This window comes from Sphaerodactylus townsendi, linkage group LG06 (genome assembly GCF_021028975.2).
Source record: "Sphaerodactylus townsendi isolate TG3544 linkage group LG06, MPM_Stown_v2.3, whole genome shotgun sequence".
NCBI lineage: Eukaryota > Metazoa > Chordata > Lepidosauria > Squamata > Sphaerodactylidae > Sphaerodactylus > Sphaerodactylus townsendi.
Window position 1 is genome coordinate 112,382,884 of NC_059430.1, and position 22,688 is coordinate 112,405,571.

Sequence of the window (22,688 nt, forward strand, 5' to 3'; positions counted from 1 at the left end):
ACGTCATCCGTTGTCACCCACACAAACCCAAATAGAACTGTAATCCCTGCAAGACAGAAAGCTGGAAGTTTGCACGAAACGCTGAATTACGATTCTTTGTCATATCAGGCAATTAGGTTTTGTTTAATAAGGAAGTCCAAATGGACAGTGCGATTTTCAATCGGCGCTCTTCGCCAAGCACTCCAACCCACATTTGAAAAGCACCTTGGTTTTAAGTGAGACGCAATAACTTGTAGCTAGGTAAACAAAGATTGACTGTCCGTTTCTGTCAGAACACGTGCAAAATTTGATCTGAGTTTTCGCCGTCTAAACGGAGCAAAGAGTGTTTCACCAGTTGAGCAGAATGAAGAGTCAATGTTTCCTTAACGAAGTGGAAACGTGTGTTTCCAATCAAGTAACAAGTTCAATAGTTTCTAAAGGGAACACAGATAATTAGGTATGAGGCTGGCAGCAATATTGGGGGGGGGGGAGGGGGAGAGTTCCAGAAAGGTACCCTCTGTACGCAGATGATCAAAGGGCATTCTTGATCTCACCACTCACAGCAGTCCCTGAACTAACCTGCCGAGAGCCAAGAGGAAAGGTGGAGTCTAAACATTCTAATAAATGCTTTAATAAAATATTTCATTAATAAATAACACCTAGATAAAGTTTGCTGTTGAATTCATGACAACTCCAGGAGATTCTTCCTCATGAGGGTGTTTTCAAGGAACCAGATGAACAAAGGTGATTTTGCCGTGGCTTTCCTCTGCACGGCAGTCCCAGTCCTTCTCGGTCGTCTCCCATCTAACACCAACCCTGCTTAACTTCCGAGCTCCGACAAGACTGGGCTAGGCCGGAAAACGAGGGGTGATGCATTTTAATAAATACATAAACAATAACTCAGGGCGTCTCCAAGCTGAATAGGGGTTTTAACCTTGGCCCTGACACAACCAAATCTTACTATTATATCCCACTGATGCTTTGAAGAGGGCAACACAAATACTTGAAAGAAAGAAAGAAAGAAAGAAAGAAAGAAAGAAAGAAAGAAAGAAAGAAAGAAAGAAAGAAAGAAAGGAAGGAAGGAAGGAAGGAAGGAAGGAAGGAAGGAAGGAAGGAAGGGTGCTTTAGCAACATTTATTTAGTGCTTCTCTATGCCTGCCCTTCAGAGACTTGGTTGAGCCAACTAACGATGAAAATCAAATTTGGTAACAACCAGCAAATGCAATCGCCGCAACAAAAACTTTAACGTTCTGGGCACTGACATCTGAATTTTAGCAATTAGAAATAATAAAAGCCACGTAAAAGTAGCATAAAGCAGATCTGAAAAGCAGTAGACCAAAAGGCTAAAAACATCAATTAAGAACCTAGGTAAACAGAACAGGTGTTGGCAGAGTCACACAGGGGAGCACATTTCAGAGATGGGAGCACCACCACCAAGAAAGCCCTGCTTCTAGTTATCTTTTCAGAACAGCTCTCAAATTGGAGGGCCAAGTCACATAACCACCCAGGCTGCTATCACAAGACAACTCCCCTGCAGCTGTGCCCACAATGCCTTGCCAGGTTCAACAGAAATGACCAGGGAGGAGCCGTTCTCGTGCTACCAGAACAGCCTGGTTGCCGCTGCCCCACAGCTCCGGCGGCATTTGCACACAAGGAACACCAGCAGGAGGGAAGAAGGAAAAGGGATCCTGCTGGTCAGCTCCTTGAGACACCTACGCAAGGAGGACTCCAGGATATTAAAAATGCCTTTCTTAAAACAATCTGTTTAAAACAAAAAGAAGCCCCACCCACTTGTGTCCGGCTCAGAGCAGATGAGTACTCACAAAATTCTCATTATGGAACTAGGTTCTCAGTGAGGGCAAGTGCAACATCACTGCCAGACATGGGTGGTTTAAGAAGCTAAAGTCCAGGCAGAGTGAGATGAGCAAAGGCCATGCCCCCCCCCCTCCATCCACCCCCAAACACACAGTTTGGTATCAGTGGCCCAGGGATGGACATAATCAGACTGTTGGGCTCTCCCATGTGATTTCAAGCAACCAAAATTGACTACAGCATCACAGGAGAGATGAGCCAGGGTGCCGTACTGGTTAAGAGCGTCAGCTTAAGATCTGGGAAACCCAGGTTCAGATCCGCACTCTGCCATCAGATCTTGCTGGGTAGCCAGTCACACCAGGCCTAATCTACCTCACAGGGCTGTTGTGAAGATAAAAGGGAGAACAGCTGAACAAGGCGAGTTGCTCCGGGTTTCCACTGTGGGGACTGGTGGGGTATCAATGAAGTAAATAAACCACCTGGATTGGAATGGATGTAACACAAGGGCTGCCTTGCTAGTGGTTAAAACCCTCCAGCAAACTCAGGGGAGGGGATGAACACTCCTCCTCCTCCTCCTCCTCCCGTCACCTGTCTGTGCATAACAATTACATCAGCACAGATAATAGTTAATAGCAGTTAGTGGTTATCTGGTGGGGGGGGGGAGGTTAGTCTTAACTGCAATTAACCCTGGAGTTAACAGGAGCACAGGATCACGGATAAAACCTGGAGGGACAATCTACATCAGAGACATGAGGGAACCTAGAATTCTGTTGCCCCACAAGCAATGTCTTAGCTGCAGTTCAACAGCCAGAGATGACATAGTGCAGGCTCTTTGATGACTGATTCCCTGTACCTGGGCTATAACTTGCGCTGAAGTCTCCCAGGCCAATTCTGCAAAAAGAATATTCACTGGGAAATGTATACTGCTATAGCCTCTCTTTAATCAAAACTGCATATCCGTCAATGCCCTTGCAATCCATCTAAGATTTCACTTTGAAAGAAGATACTTCCTTCCGGGGAAATGGGACAGTCCAGCATGAACCGGGGGGGGGGGGGGGGCAGCTGCCAAAGTCCTGCGTTTCCATCTGCTGCAGGCGTGCCAAACATGCACCCCTGATGGACTGTATCGAACAGTTAAATTTTAGCTGCTGACGTTGTGAGTCTTAAATAACATATGGGACTCCCTCCACAGGTATGTGCTGCGGGTCTGATTTGCAGTCTACTTCATAGGGTCACTTTGGACAGCAGCTGCTGAACAGGTTTCTTTGATTCCACCCCCACCCCCAAAAATATTTCATGGAACAAGAGCTTGCCATCACAACCAAACTGGGCCGACCAGGGTTACTGCTAATCACAGCCAGTTTTGAAAACCAGAGAACCATTACCAAACGTTTGGTTTCCTGTTCCCAAGTGGAGTCAAGCCAGGATGAACTGGTAAGGTAAAGAAGGTAAAGACAGGAAGGTAAAGACAGCAACAGGTGGCAACTGGGCATAGGGGGGTGGAGAGATGGCAGAGGGCAAAATGCAGCAGCGTGCAAACCTTCCACTGGATTTGACCGCTAAGTGTTAACAGCCCTCGAAACAACACAGCGGCTTTCCTTTCCGATGTCGTGACACCCTCCCGTCACCATCATCCAAGGCTATTTCAAACCTGGCGCCTCCAGCCGAGCGTCTCACCTAATGTTGCAGCCGCAGCGAGCCCCGCCGCGTAGGGATCCGTTCCGGGTGGAGCAGCGCTGATGATGTATGGGTTGGGCACAAAGGCGGCAGGAGCTAAACCTGCTGAAAACATACCTGTCAGTAAAAACAAACTTGACTAGAACCGCAGCCCCTATCGAAACGCTTCTATCGCTCGGCAGCCGAGCAGACTCTCTGCAACAGACCGGGGTAGGGAGGTTCAAAGGGGTGGGACTTGAGAGTGGGCTACACTGTGAAAACAAAAAATTGTACACTCTCACATAATCAAAGGCTTTGTTCAGATGCAACTGCAAACCGTCACTTGTGGACGTGTGAATGAGCCTGGAGGGTCTCCTCGATGGTTGCATTTCCAAAGTCCTGCATTTCCATCTACTGCAGGCGTGTCAAACATGCACCCCTGATGGACTATATCAGTGGTGGTGAACCTATGGCACGGGATCCTTTACCTGGGAGTAAGCTCAGTTGCTGGCAATGGGGCTTGCTTCTGAGTAAACCCTCCTAGAGTCGTGATTCACCCATTCGAAGTGTTGCATGGTTGCTTCACCAAGCTTACTCCCAAGAAACACGAGCCTCGGAGCCAACTGTTTTTTCTAAACTAAAATCTCAGTATTCAGGTTAAATTGCTGTGTTGGCACTTTGCGATAAATAAGTGGGTTTTCAGTTGCAATTTGGGCACTCGGTCTCGAAAAGGTTCGCCATCACTGGACTATATCAAGCAGTTACATTTCAGCTGCTTACACTGTGAGTCTTAAATAACATATGGGACCCACCGTTACACACCAACCATCGTAAAGTATGGGGTAGGTTTGCTCAAGGGGTACAACAAAAGAAAGGCACCTAATGGTTAATGGTAAAGAAATCAGCAGTCTCTTCACAAACTTAAATAAAGTTTCATTCAAAAGAGCTGCTGCTTCGATTTCTTGTTTTTGTATAAGTAAGACAACTCAAAATATACAATTCACAAGAGCTTACACTTAAGTCTCTTGTTTTTTTATAAATAGTGCAAATCAATCATTCCACACCAGGGAGTGACAGCCCGTTTATTATTATATATTGAGTCGACATACCTTACTTATATAGTTGGAAAAACATACAGACTTTGTAGTGAGCCTTTTTGGGAGACAAGGCATATTGTGTCATTTGATTTGCATTATTTATACAAAACAAAGGACTTGCGCGTAAGCTCCTGTGAATTATATATTTGGAGTTGTATTATTCAAAAACAAGGGATTGAAACAGCAGGTCTTTTGAATGAATTTATTGAAGAGACTGCTGATTTCATTACCATTCACCATTAGGTGCTTTTGTTGTACCAACACTTACGCACGGCAAGCTAACTAGGGATTTACTCTTTTTGCAGAAAGCTGTGGTTTGCTCTTCTAGCCCAACCAGCATTCTTAAGATTGGTGCTTGCCCTGCAAACCAGAATCAAATCTGTTTCCAATCCTGACTTGCAGGAAAAGCACAACATTTTAGTTTACCAGTTTGGACACTAACCGCAAATGACGGTTTATCACAGTCTCAGAACTATCAAGTGAATTGGCCAGGCTGAAGAGGGGGAGGGAGGCAGAGACAGACAGGAGTGCATGAAAGCCCAAGAGTTGCCCAGACTTGTTCACACAGAAACAAACTCATGTACCTTTACTTCTGCTATGGTATGTTTACGTTAATCCTAGGGTACCATAAAAATATCACAAAGGGTTAAAACAAATCTCGCAAGGTCAACTGAAAATCAGCTATGGAAAGCAAAGGGGGGGGGGCATGGAAACTATCACTTCTATGATGCACAGATTTTCCTTTGTAGTTCTGAGCCTTTCCTTGGAGCAATTCAGAAACACCCTAAGGCTAGATCAGTCATAACAGCAGATGGTGTGGCTAAGAAACAAGGGAAAGGGGGTGAGGGTGGACCACAACATACACTGCTGGAGTTGTGCAAGTTGCACTTCAAAAACAAAAGCTGCCATCTGCAAGGAAGCTTGTCTCTTTTGCATGAAATCTGAAGGCAAAGCTCAGGCACAGGTTTTTTTTGGCCTTCACAGCTCCCTTTTTTTGGACCTCAGCTTATGATCGAAAGGAACATTCAAGTGGCAAAACACACAAAAGGATGTCCTGACAACGCCACAATGACCTTGAGGGATGAAGGTTAAATAGCGTCCGAGCACATGCGAAGCGGTCTTGTACTTGAACCAAGCCATCGGCCCATCAAGGTCTGGGCTGCCTACACTGACGGGCAGTGTTTCCCCACCGTCTCAGGCAGAGAGGTCTGGTGTCATCCACTTCCTGGCTTTTTCAACCAGAGATGCTAAGGACTGATCTCGGGACCTTCAAGGGCATCGGTCCCTTGCCCTCCCTCTAAAACAGGGGTCTGCAACCTGTGGCTCTCCAGATGTTCATGGACTACAATTCCCAATGTGCCATGCTGGTAGGGGCTGATGGGATTTGTAGTCCATGAACAGCTGGAGAGCCGCAGGTTGCAGACCCCTGCTCTAACAAAGCTCAAAACCATGTAAAAGTCCTCTTGCTTACCATTTCAAGAGAATGTTCAGTTCTGGAGATAAGCCGCAAACTCTTTACATTCAACAAACTGGTTGAAAGCAATACACGTTTACATAATGCCTCTATCTGTTTTAACAGTCAAAGCTGCATTCTTGGTGTTTTTGTACCTTTCTTTTTTTTACCAAACTCCCTTAACCAATTGAGGTGCTATGTCCCCACCCCTTTAGCACCTTGATGCTACTGGGGAAACAGAATTGTTTTGGCCACCTGAGGTGGGAGCGGCAAGAGAAGAAGAACATAAGCATCAGACACTCCTATACAAGAAGGGCTTCAAGGAAAAAGGTATGGATCGTGTCCAGAGACCTGTTCCACAAAGGACAGTGTGTTTCCTCCTGTGCATGGAGGAGGCAAAAGACTCATGGACTGGAGGAAGGTGCTACCAATACAGGACCATATCCGAAGGATCTAACCCTACACTTTCCTTTGAATCAAAACCCTAACAGAAACCACATGGGTGGTGCTAATTTGCATGTGTGCTTTTTGTATGTTTGTTTTCCATAAGAGGCAGAATTGCAGTGAGGAAAGGGGTCAGTCTGGATAAGCAAAGCCAGACTGGGAAGAATGGAAACCCTCTTCTCCCCGCAGTCCCACAACCTGCTGAGAAGATCCTCCTGTGACTTCTATGAATAACATTGGGGGGCGGGGGGGAAGGTTTTCCCATCATGTGTGTCATCGTCCCCGCCTTGTCTATTTTGTCCTTTAAGCCAAGACTTGCTCTCAAAAATGGCAAGCTGCTCAAATCATGTCTGGCTCAGAAGAGTTGTACACAAAAAAAGCTCTCATTACAGAACCACGTTCTCAGTGAGGGCAAGTGTATCATCATTGCCTGACATGCGGGGGCAGGGGGCGGAGCTACAGCTATCTGCCCTAAGGGATGAAGAAGGCAATGAGAGATCCAACAAGGCTTTGGACACTGCACGCACAACTCACCTATGTGTGGCTGGTGAGCAGCTGCCAACGCGTACTGCTGCTGCTGCGCGGCGGTCAGTTGCTGAACAGCAAGCGCGTTCGGTCTTTGGAACAACTGCAAAAGGAAAGAAAGAGCTCAGGCGGGAGCGCTTTGAGTCGTGCTCGTGGTTTTGACAGGACAGCTGTCAGTGAGATGACGAAAAGCCGGGAAATACTTCTGTGGGTTCAAAGGTGGGGCGCCCATTCATAAGTTACTGGAACAGAGTTAAGCCAAAAGAAATGATTCCAACAGCAATTTTGAGATGCACCTGAAAGCTGTTAGGAATGTTTCGATATTTTGGTAGTATAATAAGTGCAGAAAGACGGCGTTCTCTTGTTCTTCTTCACATTTCTCAGAGTCGGGTATAGATATTTATGATCGCTATAGAATAATCAGAGTGTTCATTCACTCAGGACTTGTAAACTTTGACATTTCTAATGAAAGAACAAAACTGTGCTAATTTTACCATGTCGGGGTAACTTGGCAGGTCACAACAGAGCAGCTGGGCTGAACTGAATGAATGGTCTGCGTAGTCCAGCACCTTGTTTTTACATAAAGGCCAACCAAATTTTCCATCCCTCTGGAAGGCACAGAAGCCAAACACGGATGGCAGAGCACTCCCTCCTGCACCTGCAATCAAAGGTGCACTGTCCCTAAACATGGAGGCTTCATCTCATCTTGGTAGCCACCGAAGGACTTCTCCACTAATCCGCCTTTAGGACCAGCTAAATTAGCAGCCCGCTGCCACCGCTCTGATACCGCTTTAACCCTGCCAGTCAATCACTTCTGAACAAAAGCATCACTGACTGATGTCACACTACGGAAGCCTCTTCGTAAAAGATTCTGAGAGAAAAAAAAGGTTCTTTTTAGAAAGCAATTCTGACAGGGGAGGAAGTGGGGAAAAGATTGCCAGGTGGCTAGCAGCAGCAGAGTACACCTGGCTGACTTTGTTTCGTCGTCTTCTCACAGGCACTCTGGGCCTGTGAATGTCAAGAGATTCTTACCCTACAGATGTGAAGATCTGCCTAGGAGAGAGAAAAAGTCCTCCTGTGTACTGGGGAGCCCCCTCCCCATTTTTTCTGGTTTCCATCAACTGCATTTGCCTTTCATGCTATCAGTGGCTTTGGGTTCCCACTGGGATAATAAATCAATACGGGTCCTATCGACATCCGACCCCATTTTCATTTCAAAGCTGTTCGTGTTATGAAAGTGACGACTTCTGCCCAGAAAGGGTTACCACTGTCTGCTTTTGCAGCAGTGGCATGGTGGTTCAGGTGCACTCTAATCTGGAGAACCGGGTTTGATTCCCCGCTCTGCCACTTGAGCTGCGGAGGCTTATCTGGTGAATTCAGATTAGCCTGTGCACCAACACATGCTAGCTGGGTGACCTTGGGTTAGTCACAATTCTTCAGAGCTCTCTCAGCCCCACCCATGTCACAGGGGGTTTGTTGGGGGGGAGGGAGGAAAAGGTGATTGTCAGCCCCTTTGAGTCTCCTTACAGGAGAGAGAGGGGGGATATAAATCTAAATTCTCCTTCCTTCCTTGAGCTGCAGGCTTTCAACACATCATAGCACGTGACACTCCCCCAGAAGGGCTTCATGAACTCTTGCCAGATTAAGAGCACCGAAGTCCCTACTGAGCATGTGCCACTTGCAATGCTGGGCTTAAAAATGCCAGGGACACAGGAAGAGTCTGGAGTGGAGGAAAAGGTGACTTCCTCAGGCAACACCCCTTGCTGAGTTACTACTGGACAAAAGTCAGGCAATTTTTCTGAGGAAATTAACCCAAATGGCTTTCGCTACATAGACATTCCGTCTGCTTTGGCCAGACAAACACAAAAGGACACAAAAGGATGAGCAGGCAAAAACTCCCAGCCTGCATCTTACTAAAGGACTTGAGAGCCAGCCTGGCATAGTGTGTAAGAAAAGGTGGACTCTAATCTGGAGAACCGGGTTTGATTCCCCACTGCTCCACATGAGCAGTGGACTCTTATCTGGTGAGCTGGATTTTTTCCCCACTCCTACATTCCTGCTGGGTGACCTTGGGCTAGTCACAGTTCACTCAGAACTCTCTCAGCCCCACCTGCCTCACAAGGTGCCTGTTGTGAGGAGGAGAAGGGAAAATGAGTTTATAAGCCCCTTTGAGTCGCCTTATGGGATGAAAAATGGGGTATAAATCCAAACTCCTCTTCTTCCTGAGTGCACTTCTCTAAACTGTTGTCTTAGGAGCCTACATTATGTGAACCCAGAATCAGACGTTTACACGCAGATAAGAAACCCACACTGCAGCAGGCCTTTCAAAAGCAAAAGAACACTGTAGAGGTGGGTAGGGATCAGGTCCTGTGAGGGAAAGTGGAGAAAGATCAATAAATGTGAGACCCACCTGTTGCTGAGAATTGTAGTCAAACAACCCCACAGTTGCTGCAGCTGAATCCACAGGAACCTGAGTGCCGGAGTAATCAAACTGAAGGGGTTCCATACCAACGTGTTCCATGGGGTCCAGGGGAACACTCTGAGACTCCATGTTGGAGAAATCCTCTACAGGCTTGGCACCGTTAGTATTAGCTAGCTGGGCTAAGCCCTCGGATCCGTTCTGGTTTGGCCCTAAAAGATCCACGTCGCTGGCAGAATTCTGGCAATTCCCAGGAGTCCGGCTGAACAGAAAGAAGAACAATAAGAGACACAAAACTACACAGCAGAGGAGTATCTTTGACCTCTTGGAAGCAATTTTGAAACTTAATCCTTTTACTGCCTCTGATCTTTTCTTTTTCCCCCTGGCCCTGGGTGGCCAATGTGGCAGTCTCTGACCATTGTGCCAAGACAGTCTGAAGTCTGTCCCAGCTGTTGCTCTGCAGAAGCACTTATGAAGGCCAGCTCAACACAGACCTTTCAAACTTCAGCCAAGAGGGTGGTGGAGGCCATGACTCCATGTGCAGAAACTGAGCAAGACATCCAAGAACGCCATGCCCCACCTGGCACGTCGGCCAAGGAACAGGGCGGTAAAGACCATAAGGTCTGGCTTCTGGAGAGTGACCCACTTTTCTGACCTTCCTGGAGGAAGGGTGGGATAAAAACATAGTAATTATTGAATGTGGCGATAAATTGAGATCATTCGCAGATTGTGACGACTTCCTGGCAAATGAGGACCACTGCAGCCCTTCCACAGGACTTCCCCTTGAAGCCCGGAACTGGCAGCTCAGGGGCACATCAGCAGGCTTGTGGCAACAAAAATTATCATGCAACGCAACGTACCTAAAATCCTTTGTGTCAGCATCAATTCCGTTTTGTACAGGCAAGCCATTCGCCTTATCCATGACATCCACCTCTTCCTTCAGGTCACCTAATTTGTCGCCATCGAACGTGCCCTTGTTCTTCTTGTCGCCTTTATCATTGTCGTCATTCTCCGCATCCCTTGGCCCCTTGATTCAAAAAGCAACAAGTTCTTAAGGCTGACTTAAGGCTGACTCCTTGACAATTTGGGAGGACACAGGGGGACTCTAGTCCCGCACATGCAGAATAATGCACTTTCAATTCACTTTGCAGCTATGCGGAATACCAAAATCCACTTTCAAACAATTGTTAAAGTGGACTGAAAGTTAATTATTCTGCATGTGCGGAAGGGGCCTTAGTCTGTGTGGAGAGAGAGTATTTTCCAGTGCTTAAACAGGAATATAAATATTTATGTTATTGATTCTGGCATGAGCACCAGGGGCGGGGGGCGGGCTGCTTATTAATTAAAACATGCCAATCTTAATCAGGGATCTGTACCCTATTTTTGTTTTAAAGTTCTGTGCCCATGCCATTCAAGCTCTGCACCAAGAAAATGGCAGTTCGCAATCTATATACGGTCTCACTCAGCTATGCTGGCCTTTCATGGGCGACTAACCTCATGCAAAATACATATTCTAGAAGCTAAACGTGGTGATTCCCCTCTTTACGTATCTCACATCCCACCAATTACCCGATGAAAAAAAGCCTACGAGCAAGTCCTAAGGTCACAAAAGGATGATCTCCAACAGGTAAGGCTGGCCGGCAGGAGACAGCACATCATCTTGCAGGTGAACATGGTGACTGAAGAAGAGTGAATTCTTAGCAACTGATATGAAAACCCTGAATCCCACCTCTACAACTTGAGAACCACCAGAGTAAGCAATAGAGTGCGTGTACAAGCCAACCCACCGCTCTGGTAAATATATATATTTAATGTATGTTATTTATAGTCCACCTTTCTCACTGGGACTCAAGGTGGATAATGCAGAAATAAGCTTCCCTATACTGGAATCTGCTCGGTGGTGTTCTAAACTTTGATAGCCTACTTCGGTGCTTAAAATATAGCAATGATACCTTTGGACAGGAAACACGGTGATTTCTGAAATGACGATGGCAGATATCAGAGGTACTTACAAATCCTCCTTTTCTGAGACAGGAATCCCCAGGGGATGAGCTCAACACGTACTCCACCATGCTCACGCCAAGCCCGCCGCTTTCTGATCGTGGGGACAGCACCGAGTTCACCTCGTTATTTACGTGAAAACCCTGACCAGGTCTTCTCTGAACCATGATTGGCTGGGAAACAGAATGATCTGCAACAACAACAAAAACCACACACACACACACACACACACACACACACACACACACACACACACACTTGTGCTTAACAGGGTACATTGCTGTCATCTGACAAGAGAAACATGTCAAGAATAAAGCTGAGGGGTATTTTCCTGCAACATCCGATTAATTTTATTCTGCTTGCTAACCTGGAGTGACTTTCTGCTGGAAAGGGGAACTTGGCCTGGTCTACCGCTCTCAAATGTTTGCACTCGGGCAGAAGGAAGTGTGTTCTGGTGGTGGAGAAATTGTGTTCTGATGGTCAGTCCTTGCTGTCCCTATTCAGAAAAGCTTCAAAATTAGCACAGTAACTACTGGCTTCTGGCACCAAAGGGCTGCTCCACTGAGCACGCTCCACTGAAGGTGGCATTTCCCCCTTCAACCTACATGAAGATCGTTGCGCCAGGGACAAGCAACCCTTGCTGAGCCCTATCATAAGTAGAAAGGACCCACAAGATCCAATCCAACAGAATCCCAATAAAATGTGGTAAGTGTTGGACAATGGAGGCCACTTGGAGCAGCCTTATAAACAGTGGCCAATGGGTATCCCACACAGTCTAATTCAGGGATCTGCAACCTGTGGCTCTCCAGATGTTCATGGACTACAAATCCATCAGCCCCTGCCAGCATGGCCAATTGTAGTCCATGAACATCTGGAGAGCCGCAGGTTGCAGACCCCTGGTCTAATTGCTCATGCTTCTCTCTCACCACCAACATTGCTGCTATCTGGTGGATCAAGAGTCCAGGGGAAGCTGTGGTACAGAGAAATGCCCCCACCTCACTGGCCACCATGATTGTTTTGTGCATGGATCTGTTGTGCCAATAAGGCACGCAGGACAATATGGCCACAGCCAGCCTAGATCATGCGTGCTCTCTCTCTTTATGGTATTCAAGTCACAGCTGATTTATGGAGGCCCTGTAGAGTTTTCAAGGCAGGAGACATTTGGAGATGGTTGCCATTGTTTGCCTCCATATCATGAGCCTGGTTTTCTGTGAAGGATGCCCATCTAAATACCAGCCAGGGCCAAATCAGTTTAGTTTCTAAGGTGTGAAGAGATCTAATTACCCCCAGGCAAGAAAGGCCTATTCAACAAGGCTCTTTCATCCTTAACTACAGAATTTGGGGGGCATATCCTTCACCTCTTCTGCACAATGTTCCTGATGCAATGCACAAGAAAACAGGCAGGAGCGGTGAAGAAGAGTGAGATCCAGATATGGAAGGACAGAACGCAAAATACCTGATGGTCCCCAAGCGCTGTCTCTCCACTGATCGCCCAGAAATATTCCTTTTGGTCCATCTTTGCTGGTATCATCAGACTCCCAAAATTTTTTGCCTGGCAAAAGCTGCTGTAAAGTAAAATAAAATATAAGTAAATAAGCATTGGAATGCAAGAGGTTAACCGTTATTATAACATCTGGCTCACAGGTGCTCTTCTGCAACATGGTGAATAAAAGTAAACAAAACAAAATAAGCGCCATGTAAAAAAATCGAGGCAATGGGATGGATCCAGCACAGTTGTTCTGCTGCAGCAAGACGGGATTTTGGGGGGTGCGAGGGTTGGAGCGATGGACTGGTACCTGGGAGACCTAGGTTCGAATCCCCACTCCACTGTGGAAGCTTACCAGATGGTCTTGGCCCAGTCTCTCTCTCTCTCTCAGCCTAACTCACCACACAGACACATGTACTGAGCAAAATGTTAAGCTATGTTGGAGGCAGAAGAAGAGGCAGAGGAGGAAGCAGATGAAGCAGGAGTTTGGATTTATACCACTTTTCTTGACCATAAGAAGTCTCAACTTGGCTGGCAAACTCCTTCCTTTCCTCTCCTCACAACAGTGACCTTGTGAGGAAGGTGGTGCTGAGAGAGTTCTGAGAGAACTGTGACCAGCCCAAGGTCACCCAGCAGGCTTCATATGAAGGAGAGGGGGAATCAAACCTGGTTCTCCGGATTAGAGTCCACTTGCTCCGAACCATTACGCCATGCTGGTTCCTTGCACTGGCCTGCATTCTGCACTGGATGCCAAATCAGTGACAGATAACTGAAGCTGCAGCCAAATTTTTATTGTGTGTTCTGGATTAGGCCTCCCTGGCTCTTGGTTATACTATTTACACTGTTTACTATTGGATTCCCCTTTCTTTTTTCATTCTGATGCTTTAAATGCCTAATAAAGGTCACTGAAACTGAAAACAGTAACATGCTTGAGGGATTTGGGGGGGGGGGGGGAACCAAACAGCAAATCCACCTGCCCCTTTCCAACCCTTCCAGGCCAGCTAAAAGATCTCCCCAGCCTGCATGTGTTCCCAAGTCCAATCTGAGGCTGACAAGGACACTAAAGAGGTGTCCCTTGTGCGGGACTGGCCACCTCAGGGGCAAGTAGTCCTTGCTGAGCATCACACCCTTGGCACAGCTGGCAAGGATGTCTCGCACTGCATTTAAAACTACTTATCCAGGGATCGCACAGCAACGGCCCGACATCTTTGGCATCTAATGATCAGTCATCACAACACAAGCTTGAACGTGTGAAGTCAGCTCAACAATCAAAACCAGTTTCCAAATATTTTTGGCATGTGGGGATTCTCAATTTATTAAGAACGGATTCATTTATACCCAGATGGTTTTGCATCACTGGGTTATGTTATATGCATACTTGAAAAGGGAGCCCACTCATTAGGAAAAAAACTGTACAGATTTCTTTGGTTGCTCAGCAGCCAGAGCTGCTGAGATACAGCTATCGAAAAGCTAAGATCCAAATCCCAGCTCTTTTAATTTAGTGGCAAAGAAGGACTCTAGCTCTAGAACAGAGGTGTCCAACTTTGGAGCTTCAGATATTCATGGACTACAATTCCCATCAGACCCAACTGGCCATGCCAGCAGGGGCTGATGGGAATTGTAGTCCATGAACACCTGAAGCGCCAGAGTTGGACGCCCCTGCTCTAGAAGGTACAGAATCTAGTGGGGTACCCGGAGAGATGCCACAGAAGAAGAATTAAAAAGCAAATAGATCCATATGATGACCTGGGCTCTTTGGATCCCACAGAGTTACATTTAACAAATGGTGTAAGACTCACAGCCTATCTACAAAACTTTAAGTGTCTGCCCCTAAAGTTTTGCTGGTGGAGGAAACTCTGTCACATATACAAATCCCTCTGGGAGAGCCAGGGTGGTATCGTGGTTAAGAGCAGTGGACTTCTTATCTGGTGAATTGGATTTGTTTCCCTGCTTCTACACACTAAGCCTGCTGGGTGACCTTGGGCTAGTCACAGTTCTCTCAGAACTCTCTCAGCCCCACCTACCTCACAAGGTGTCTGTTATGGGGAAAGGAAATGAATTTGTAAGCTGCTTTCAGACTCCTTACAGGAGAGAAAACCATGGTATAAATCCAAACTACTCCTCTTCTTCTCCTCAAAGCCACCAATGTTAATGGCCCATCTTTTTTTAGCTGGCACTGAAGGCCTTCAAATCATGACCTTTCAAAAATTAAGACTCGAATGATGGAGACCCTGTGCAGTACTTTTCCATTCCTCTGCTATTTTGATATTCCAAAAGTCGGCCTCCCACGCACCAGTATTCAAAAGGGTTGCCTTTATTCTTATTGTTTAGGACTTCCTAAAGGGCAGAAAGGGATGCGGCCAGGACTTACTGCAGGTGCACCTCCAATGGTTCGCGTAACATGCCCTGAAAATGAACCTTGGGATCTGCCCCCTCTCCTGGATTTCTGATTTACAAAAATGTGTTTTTTGAAACCAGAGACCAGCAAGAAGAGGGCCAAGTCTGTGTTGGAGAACACTTTAGCCTCCTCTCAAATCATCTACATCCCTTAGAAAACCTGTTCTTTAGAACAATTCTTGGGGGGAAGCCATCTCTGCTTTCAGCCCTGTTATTTTTTAAGGTTATTTTTCAGCTGTTCCATTTCTTTATCCCTAGTGTTTCCTTCTGTTGGTTCATATAGGACAGGGGTCTGCAACCTGCGGCTCTCCAGATGTTCATGGACTACAATTCCCATCAGCGCCTGCCAGCATGGCCAATTGTAGTCCATGAACATCTGGAGAGCCGCAGGTTGCAGACCCCTGATATAGGACTACCTGACTTACAAGGTGACTATTAACACCAGATTTGATGACCTCTCCAGCAGGTTATAAGACCTCGAGGTTCTTTTTAAATTATGAAAATAGTATTTTGGTGTGTTTTTTTAAAATTAAAATTTAGTCCTCTATGGCCCGGCAAGCGAGCTTCAACTCCCAATTCACTTTTAACATCCACATGGTCCCACTGTGCGATGGGACCAATTTAACAAGGTTACAAGTGGCCAAAAAGCCAGCTGTGGAGCAGGAAGGATAGCAGTTTTTAAAAAATACTGCCTTCTGCTGACGCTTCATTTTGTTCATATCCTTAGCACAGTTCGCGGCCTACTTGAGAACTTATCCTGTTTTATTTCTAAGCTGCTTTCGTTTAGAAGATGTGACCTGACAGGCTTCAAAGATGCATGTCTGTTGCAACCAAAATATTCCTCCCGACAAAAGATTTTGTTAAAAGCGCCGCCATTAGATAGAGGAAAGACGTGGGCTTGTACCTGGCCCTCCAGAAGGGAAGAAACCAATCAGCCCAGCAGGTAAGGTCCTTGGAGACAAGAAGTTGTTAGAGGGTAAGGAGCAGAGAATCTGTATTGTCAGAGGCTTTCAAGGCCAGAACGAACTGGCTGTTGTGGGTTTTCTGGGTTGCGTGGCTGTTGTCTGGTTGTTTTTGAGCAAAAACTACCAGACCACAGCTTAGAAAACCAGCAACAGCCAGCAGAGGATTTCTTCACCCTACTGTCTGATGGGATCCAATTAAAAGCTTTAGATGCCACGGCGTATTTGCCTAGGGGACTTGGGGTACCCCATGTCCCTGGGTGTCCCCTAGTCAAGGGTGCAAAATTTTTAGGTTCGTTTGTGTGGGTTTTGTATATTTTAGTGTTTTTTTCAGTTTTTGGCCTGCAGGGAGCGCAGTTTTTAGGCTAGGAGCATCATAATTTCAGGGATTTTTCAGGAGACTCTCCTGATGATACCACCCAAGTTAGGTGAGGTTTGGTTCAGGGGGTACAAGGTTATGGCCTCCCAAAAGGTGCCCCATCCCCCATTGTTTCCAATGGGAGATAACAGGAGATGGGGGCTACACCTTTGAGGGTTCATAACTTTGGACCCCCTGAACCAAACTTCACCAGACCTGGGTGGTATCATCAGGAGAGTCTCCTAAAGATACCCTGAAGTTTTGGTGCTGCTAGCTTAACAATTGCACCCGATAGCAGGCACACTCCAAATTTCCTCAGATTTAAATCCACCCCCTTCGGCATGGACTTAAAAGGATAATGTGAGGTCCCAAGTTTAAACATTGAAAGTGATGCTGTTTCAGGGTGGGGGAGAATCCACCCCAAAACAGCATCACTTTCAATGTTGTTTCAACTGCGGACCACAGATTCTCCCTTTAAGGTGGATTTAAAAGAAGAAACTGGACTTCCTAGTTTAAACACCACTGAAAGTGATGCTGTTTGGAGGTGGATTCCACTGGAGGTGTTTTGTGAGAGATGATGCTGACATTTGTTTGGTAAATGTTTTGCTGGGGGTGATTTGTGAGAGATTTACACACTTAATACCCACTTGCACGGGCTTGAAGCTGTTTCTCAGGCTAACAACCTACCTCATGGGGTTGGTGTGAGGACAAAATTAGGAAAGAGAGTTGGTGGGGAGAGAGCCATGTATGTTTTGCTGGGGGTGGGAGGTGTTTTGTGGACTGGTGCAAAAAATAATTGTTTGGTCGTGGTGGTGGGGGTGGGGGTGGCTGCCCATACCAGGGGGGGGGGCAAACTCAGGTTTTCCCCCGGGCTCCAGTTTGCCTAGATACACCTCTGTTAGATGCCCCGGTTGTGTTCCTCATGGGAAAAAAATCACTGCTGCCTCCTTTGACCTTTTGACAAATTTTCCCACAATCCTCTAGGGGTGGCTCACAGTTTGTGAATGCCAGCTGATCACCATTTGTTTGGCCTGCTGAGATGAGGTGTGGTGCTGGGATCCAAGTGAGGAGAAACTCTCTCTTGGCAGGTTAGATCTCACCTAGCTGAAGGCTAGAGTCTGGGCAGGTGTACCTCAGAGGGAGGTCCAGTGTGGGTGTTGTCCAGGAGAAGGAATTCTGGTGCCCAGCTTCTCTGTGCGAGTTGCTACAAAAGAGGACAGCCTTGCTGACATAAAGGATGGTAAAGCCCAGACTGCTCTATTCTAGAGGCACAGCCTCAAACAAACATCCACACCCAGTCCTCAAAGCGGCATTGACTGAATATGCAGTGTTCTAGGCTCAAAGAGAGAAAAATATCACCACCCATTCAAATTTAGAGTTAACAGGGAGAGAGAAATGGGAATGAAAGCCCGTGTTGTATAATAGTGGTCAAGCCAGCATGGTGTAGCAGTTAAAAGTGACAGACTCTGATCTGGAGAACCAAGTTGTATTCCCCGCTCTGCCACAGGAAGTCTGCTGGATGGCTTTGGGCCAATCAGGGTTCTCTCAAAACTCTCTCAGCCTCAGATACCTCACAAGGTGCCTGTTGTGAGGGGTGAAAGCCGCTTTGAGACTCTTTTTGATAGAGAAAAGCGGGATATAGAAACCAAACTCTTCTTCTTCAGGAGTCTGAGCAGGATCTGGGAGACCCAGGTTGGAATTCCCACACTGCCATGGAAGCTTGCTGGGTGATCATGTACTAGTCACGCTCTCCCGCAGCCTGAACTGCCTCATAGGGAGGAGAGGACAATGAGGAAAACCCCATTGGGTTACCACTTGAGGAGAATGAAGGAAATAAACCGATCTGTTAAGTAATCCACCCCAGGCAATGTGGATAAAGTTAATGAAGGTTTTTTTTCCCCTACATTTCAGTGGAGGAGGAGGAGTAGTTTGGATTTATATCCCATCTTTCTCTCCTGTAAGGAGACTCAAGGTGGCTTACAAGCTCCTTTCCCTTCCTCTTCCACAACAAGACACCTTGTGAGGTAGGTGGGGCTGAGAGAGTTCCGAAGAACTGCAACTAGCCCAAGGTCACCCAGCAGGAATGTAGGAGTGCGGAAACACATCTGGTTCACCAGATAAGCCTCTGCCCCTCAGGTGGAGGAATGGGGAATCAAACCCGGTTCTCCAGATTAGAATCCAACTGCTCTTGACCATTACACCATGCTGGAGAAAATGGATTGAAGTTATTATGCAGATATTATACTCTTGAAAGCTTGACTCTTTGCTGGAAGTACCCTCTGGCATCTTTCTCATATTTAGTGGGAATGCCAAGAGATGAAAAAAATATTGGTCTAATATATTAAATTAAGACACCAATGACCCTATTAAGGCCTTAATTGGTTCTATGCCACTTCAGTAGAAGGCAAACACACATACACACAAAAACAAACACATCCTGATAAAGAATTCACTGCCTGCAGCAAGCAGATTATCAACACAATTTTGGAAGCAGAAAAGACAGGTGGTTGCCAAGGGAAAGGTGCAAACAAACAAACAAACTCACTGTACATAAATAACATCTGGGAGAAAAAATAGCAACATGCAGGAAATGCTGATTCAGTGATTGAAGACTTACATGCAACTACTGGAATAAGTGGAATCCAGCATAAATTGACCAGCAAAAAATACTACAACACATTGAAGGCAGTTCAGTTAGCAGCTATCCTTTTTTTTTATATTTAGTTCAGCAATCCATAGTTTCTGGTTATGGTGTGCAGGAGTTTCTTCCCCTGGTGAAAAGTAGTTCGGACAGAAGGTGCAATCCGATTACAGTGCCGCTGGAAATCAAACCCAGTGGATGACGGTGGCCTCTCTGAGTTCACTGAGGAACCCCAGGTAAACCTCTAAGGAATGCCAGGATTCCCCAGAACACCATAATCTGCTGCGCAAGGAAAAAGTACCTTTCACAACCCAGTAACAGTGAAACAGAAAAAATGGGCTGGGCTCCTGATAACACACCAACATTTGCCCCCAAATCTTTGCAGACCCTGAGTCGGCTCTAAACCAAAAATGCTACTAACAAGGCTTTTATAGTTTTAAATATATCCAAGTCGCATAAAAACATTTTTTTCAGCAGCAAAAGCTGTCTTAGCTGGACCCAGACCATCAAAAAAGGGTTCTGTTTCCTAGCCAACAGAATGGTCCAAGAGCACCAACTATGTCTCTCCATCTCCAAATGAAGGCAAGGGCCATTCCAATCCCCTGGCTGCAAAGTTTGCCTGGCAACAGCACTGGATTCACATGACAACTATAGCTTATAAATCAGTCACTCACTTACCTCTCCCATAGCCCTTCCTTCCAGAGCAAGCGCTTGAAAATCATGATTTAATTCATCCATAGATCGAACCTGTTAAAATATTTCAAAAAGAGGCCAAGGAAGCTTTATTAACCAGGCAACAGATCAGCTGGAAACAACATTATTAGCAATTACAGTTGGAACATGGAAAATTAAACTAATAGAATGTGACGAAGATTGTAAAGGGAGGGAACACTCTGAAAAAGAAAGCAACAACAAACTTTACCCTCATTGATGTGTAAGAAGAAAACCAAGGAGGATATTATCGCGCCAGTTAGGAAGACAGGAGGTGGTTTAAACCAAGGGTGTCTAACTTTGACGCTTCAGATGTTCATGGACTACAATTCCCATCAGACCCTGCTGGCAAGGCCAATTGGCTGATGGGATTCCAGGGGCTGGTGTCTATGAACATCTGAAGTACCAGAGTTGGACACCCCTGGTTTAAACAAAACACAGAGGAAATTAAATTGGCATTTGGGACCGTATCCTTACTTGGGAGGATATATATCTCTTTTTAAATAATTTACAGATCTCAAAAAACTTCCTTGGAAGAGAATGAGAAACTGAACTCTCCGATTATGCTTCAGGGGGTAGCATTTACATTAAGCCAGGGCTCACCAATGTGTGCCCATGGGCACTGTGGTGCCCAGCTACACTTCCCTTGGCGTTTGCCAAACTTTTCAGAAAGTGGCAGAGTCACTGCAAGGCAAGGCTTGTTAGTGACTCCCCTCACTGAAGCGAAAAGACTTCCCGTGGCTGTGGTCAGTACAGCAAGAAGTACAGCAAGAAGGAGATCCAGAACAAGAAAGCATAAACGAGGCATCCTAGCCGTGTGCTTCTCCCCTTGAGGCTGGAAAAGGATTGAAAAAAGGGGCGTTCCTGTGCAAACAGGAAGAGGAAGTTTGAAGTCATTTCCGGCCTCCCCAATTGGAGTGTGGGAAACGCCCACAAGAAATCTTCCTGGTCAGGGGAGAAGAGGTTCCATATCTGGTTCCATCAGCTGGGGCAGCTGTTTTGGGGCAGGGCTAACCACTCCCTCTCAAAATTCTACTTGTGTCCTGCAGGGTCAAAAATGGTGGGGACCTGCTGCCTTAAAACATACCAAAAAATGTTGTCTGATGCTGCTATGTTTTAAGAAATGTGTAAATTGTTTTAATTTACCTAATGTATTTTATGGTGTGTTGTGAGTAATGGCCTATTGTGAGTAATATTGTTTTGGCCTTCTGTACACCGCCCAGAGCCCTTCGGGGGTGGGTGGTTTAAAATCCAATCAATCAATCAATCAATCAATCAATCAATCAATCAATAAAAATTTAAAAAGGGGGTGGGAGAACCCAACCTGACAAACGAACCAGGAATTCACTAGAACCCCCCTCCCGCAAAAAGGGACAAATTACATGAGTAACATTTATTGCACAATGCTCGCAATCTTTGCATTAAGCACAATCTATATAGTCATTAAAAACAAATGAAACAACAATTACATAAACGGCAACACGTAGCACTAACACAAGGACCTAACGTGTTTCAACCCATATAGGACTTCTTCAGAGTTCAAACTCTTACACCCACAAACAAAGCAAGCTGCCTGCTGATGTCAGGGCCCTGCAGGAATTATGTCAATTCTGCAGGGCCTGCAAGACGTGGCTGTTTTAACAGGCCTTTCCCAGCTAGCCAGCCGGATTGATTGAGCATAGTACCCTGATTGATTGAGCAAAACATCTTCGGTCTCCGGGGGAGGAAGGAAGGGTGGAAGGTGGGAATGATGAACTTACCGAATTATCATCTCAGTGTTTTTTTACATAGTTACATTGTTAGGATTTATATTTTAGTGTTTAATGTTTGTGGAATGTTTTTAAATGATGTTGTAACCCACCCAGAGCCCTTCGGGGATAGGGCAAGATATGAATCCAAAAAACTAAATAAATAAAATCCTGTCAAGATCCTGTCAAGAAATCTCTTATCCCAGCCAGGAAGGATGTATATGAATACTGTGGCTAGAATGAAAATATGAAGAAAGTTAAAAGCCAACGGATATATCCAAAATAGAATTTATGCTTACAGTAAGAATGGAGATCTGAATGGAGACTTAATGACGCATATTAAAGTTCTCAATAAAAGGCTTAAATTGTTTTATCTACACTGATGGTGTTTTACAGAAAGGTGGTTTGGCGATACCACTCTAGATGGATGTGGGCTCATCATACAATTTTATTTCTTTCCATCCAGCCAACTGGATTGAATAATCCTTCGGCTTCCGGGGAGGAAGGTGGAAAGGTTTATTTATGCCATCCATTTTTAATGTATAAATATGAGCGCTTAGTATTGTATTAGATTGATTTTAACTGCTTTTAGGAATGTTGTATTTTTACAATTATATTGACCATTAGGTTTTATGTTGTAACCCGCCCTGAGGGACAGTAAAACAAAAAGAAATAATAAATGTTTATATTTTATAAACAACCTTGCCATTCAAACTGTGTTTATTTAATTAAATTTGATACCCTGCCTTTTTTTGGTATTTTCTTTGGTAGGGATTCGGCCTGGACCTTCTCGTGGAAAGAACATGCCTTACCACTGATCCACCGTCCTCCCAGAAGCAGCTACACTTACTTAGGGGGCTGGATCCAATCAGCTTCTTCACTCAACCTTGCCCAATTCCCTTCCATTACTACAACCCTCATCCCACTTGGGTTTTTTGTGTGAATTTAGATCTCTTGATACCCAGCATCAGGACCCCCGTTCTTTTTTCATCAATAGCA

At 45.8% G+C, this 22,688-nt stretch overlaps 1 protein-coding gene and 2 non-coding genes across 12 annotated transcripts in view; all 3 read right to left on the reverse strand.

Moving 5' to 3' along the window:
- Nucleotides 1-22,688, reverse strand: part of PUM1 (pumilio RNA binding family member 1) — a 91,574-nt gene that overhangs the window by 34,801 nt on the left and 34,085 nt on the right. For 2 of the 10 annotated variants that reach the window (XM_048499262.1, XM_048499253.1), the window contains exons 3-9: nt 19,909-19,977; nt 12,843-12,948; nt 11,398-11,576; nt 10,246-10,412; nt 9,377-9,647; nt 6,976-7,069; nt 3,469-3,585 (exon numbers count right to left, since the gene is read on the reverse strand). In XM_048499262.1, coding sequence (XP_048355219.1) covers nt 3,469-3,585; nt 6,976-7,069; nt 9,377-9,647; nt 10,246-10,412; nt 11,398-11,576; nt 12,843-12,948; nt 19,909-19,977 — 1,003 coding nt within the window. Of the gene's footprint in view, nt 1-3,468; nt 3,586-6,975; nt 7,070-9,376; nt 9,648-10,245; nt 10,413-11,397; nt 11,577-12,842; nt 12,952-17,721; nt 17,745-19,908; nt 19,978-22,688 lie in introns of those variants that run through there. The other 8 variants (XM_048499258.1, XM_048499256.1, XM_048499257.1 and 5 more) reach the window with 5 other exon arrangements.
- Nucleotides 1,776-1,860, reverse strand: LOC125435984. The gene has a single exon (XR_007244963.1). It is a non-coding gene; the product is annotated as a small nucleolar RNA SNORD103/SNORD85 (small nucleolar RNA).
- LOC125435982 lies at nt 6,791-6,875 on the reverse strand. The gene has a single exon (XR_007244961.1). It is a non-coding gene; the product is annotated as a small nucleolar RNA SNORD103/SNORD85 (small nucleolar RNA).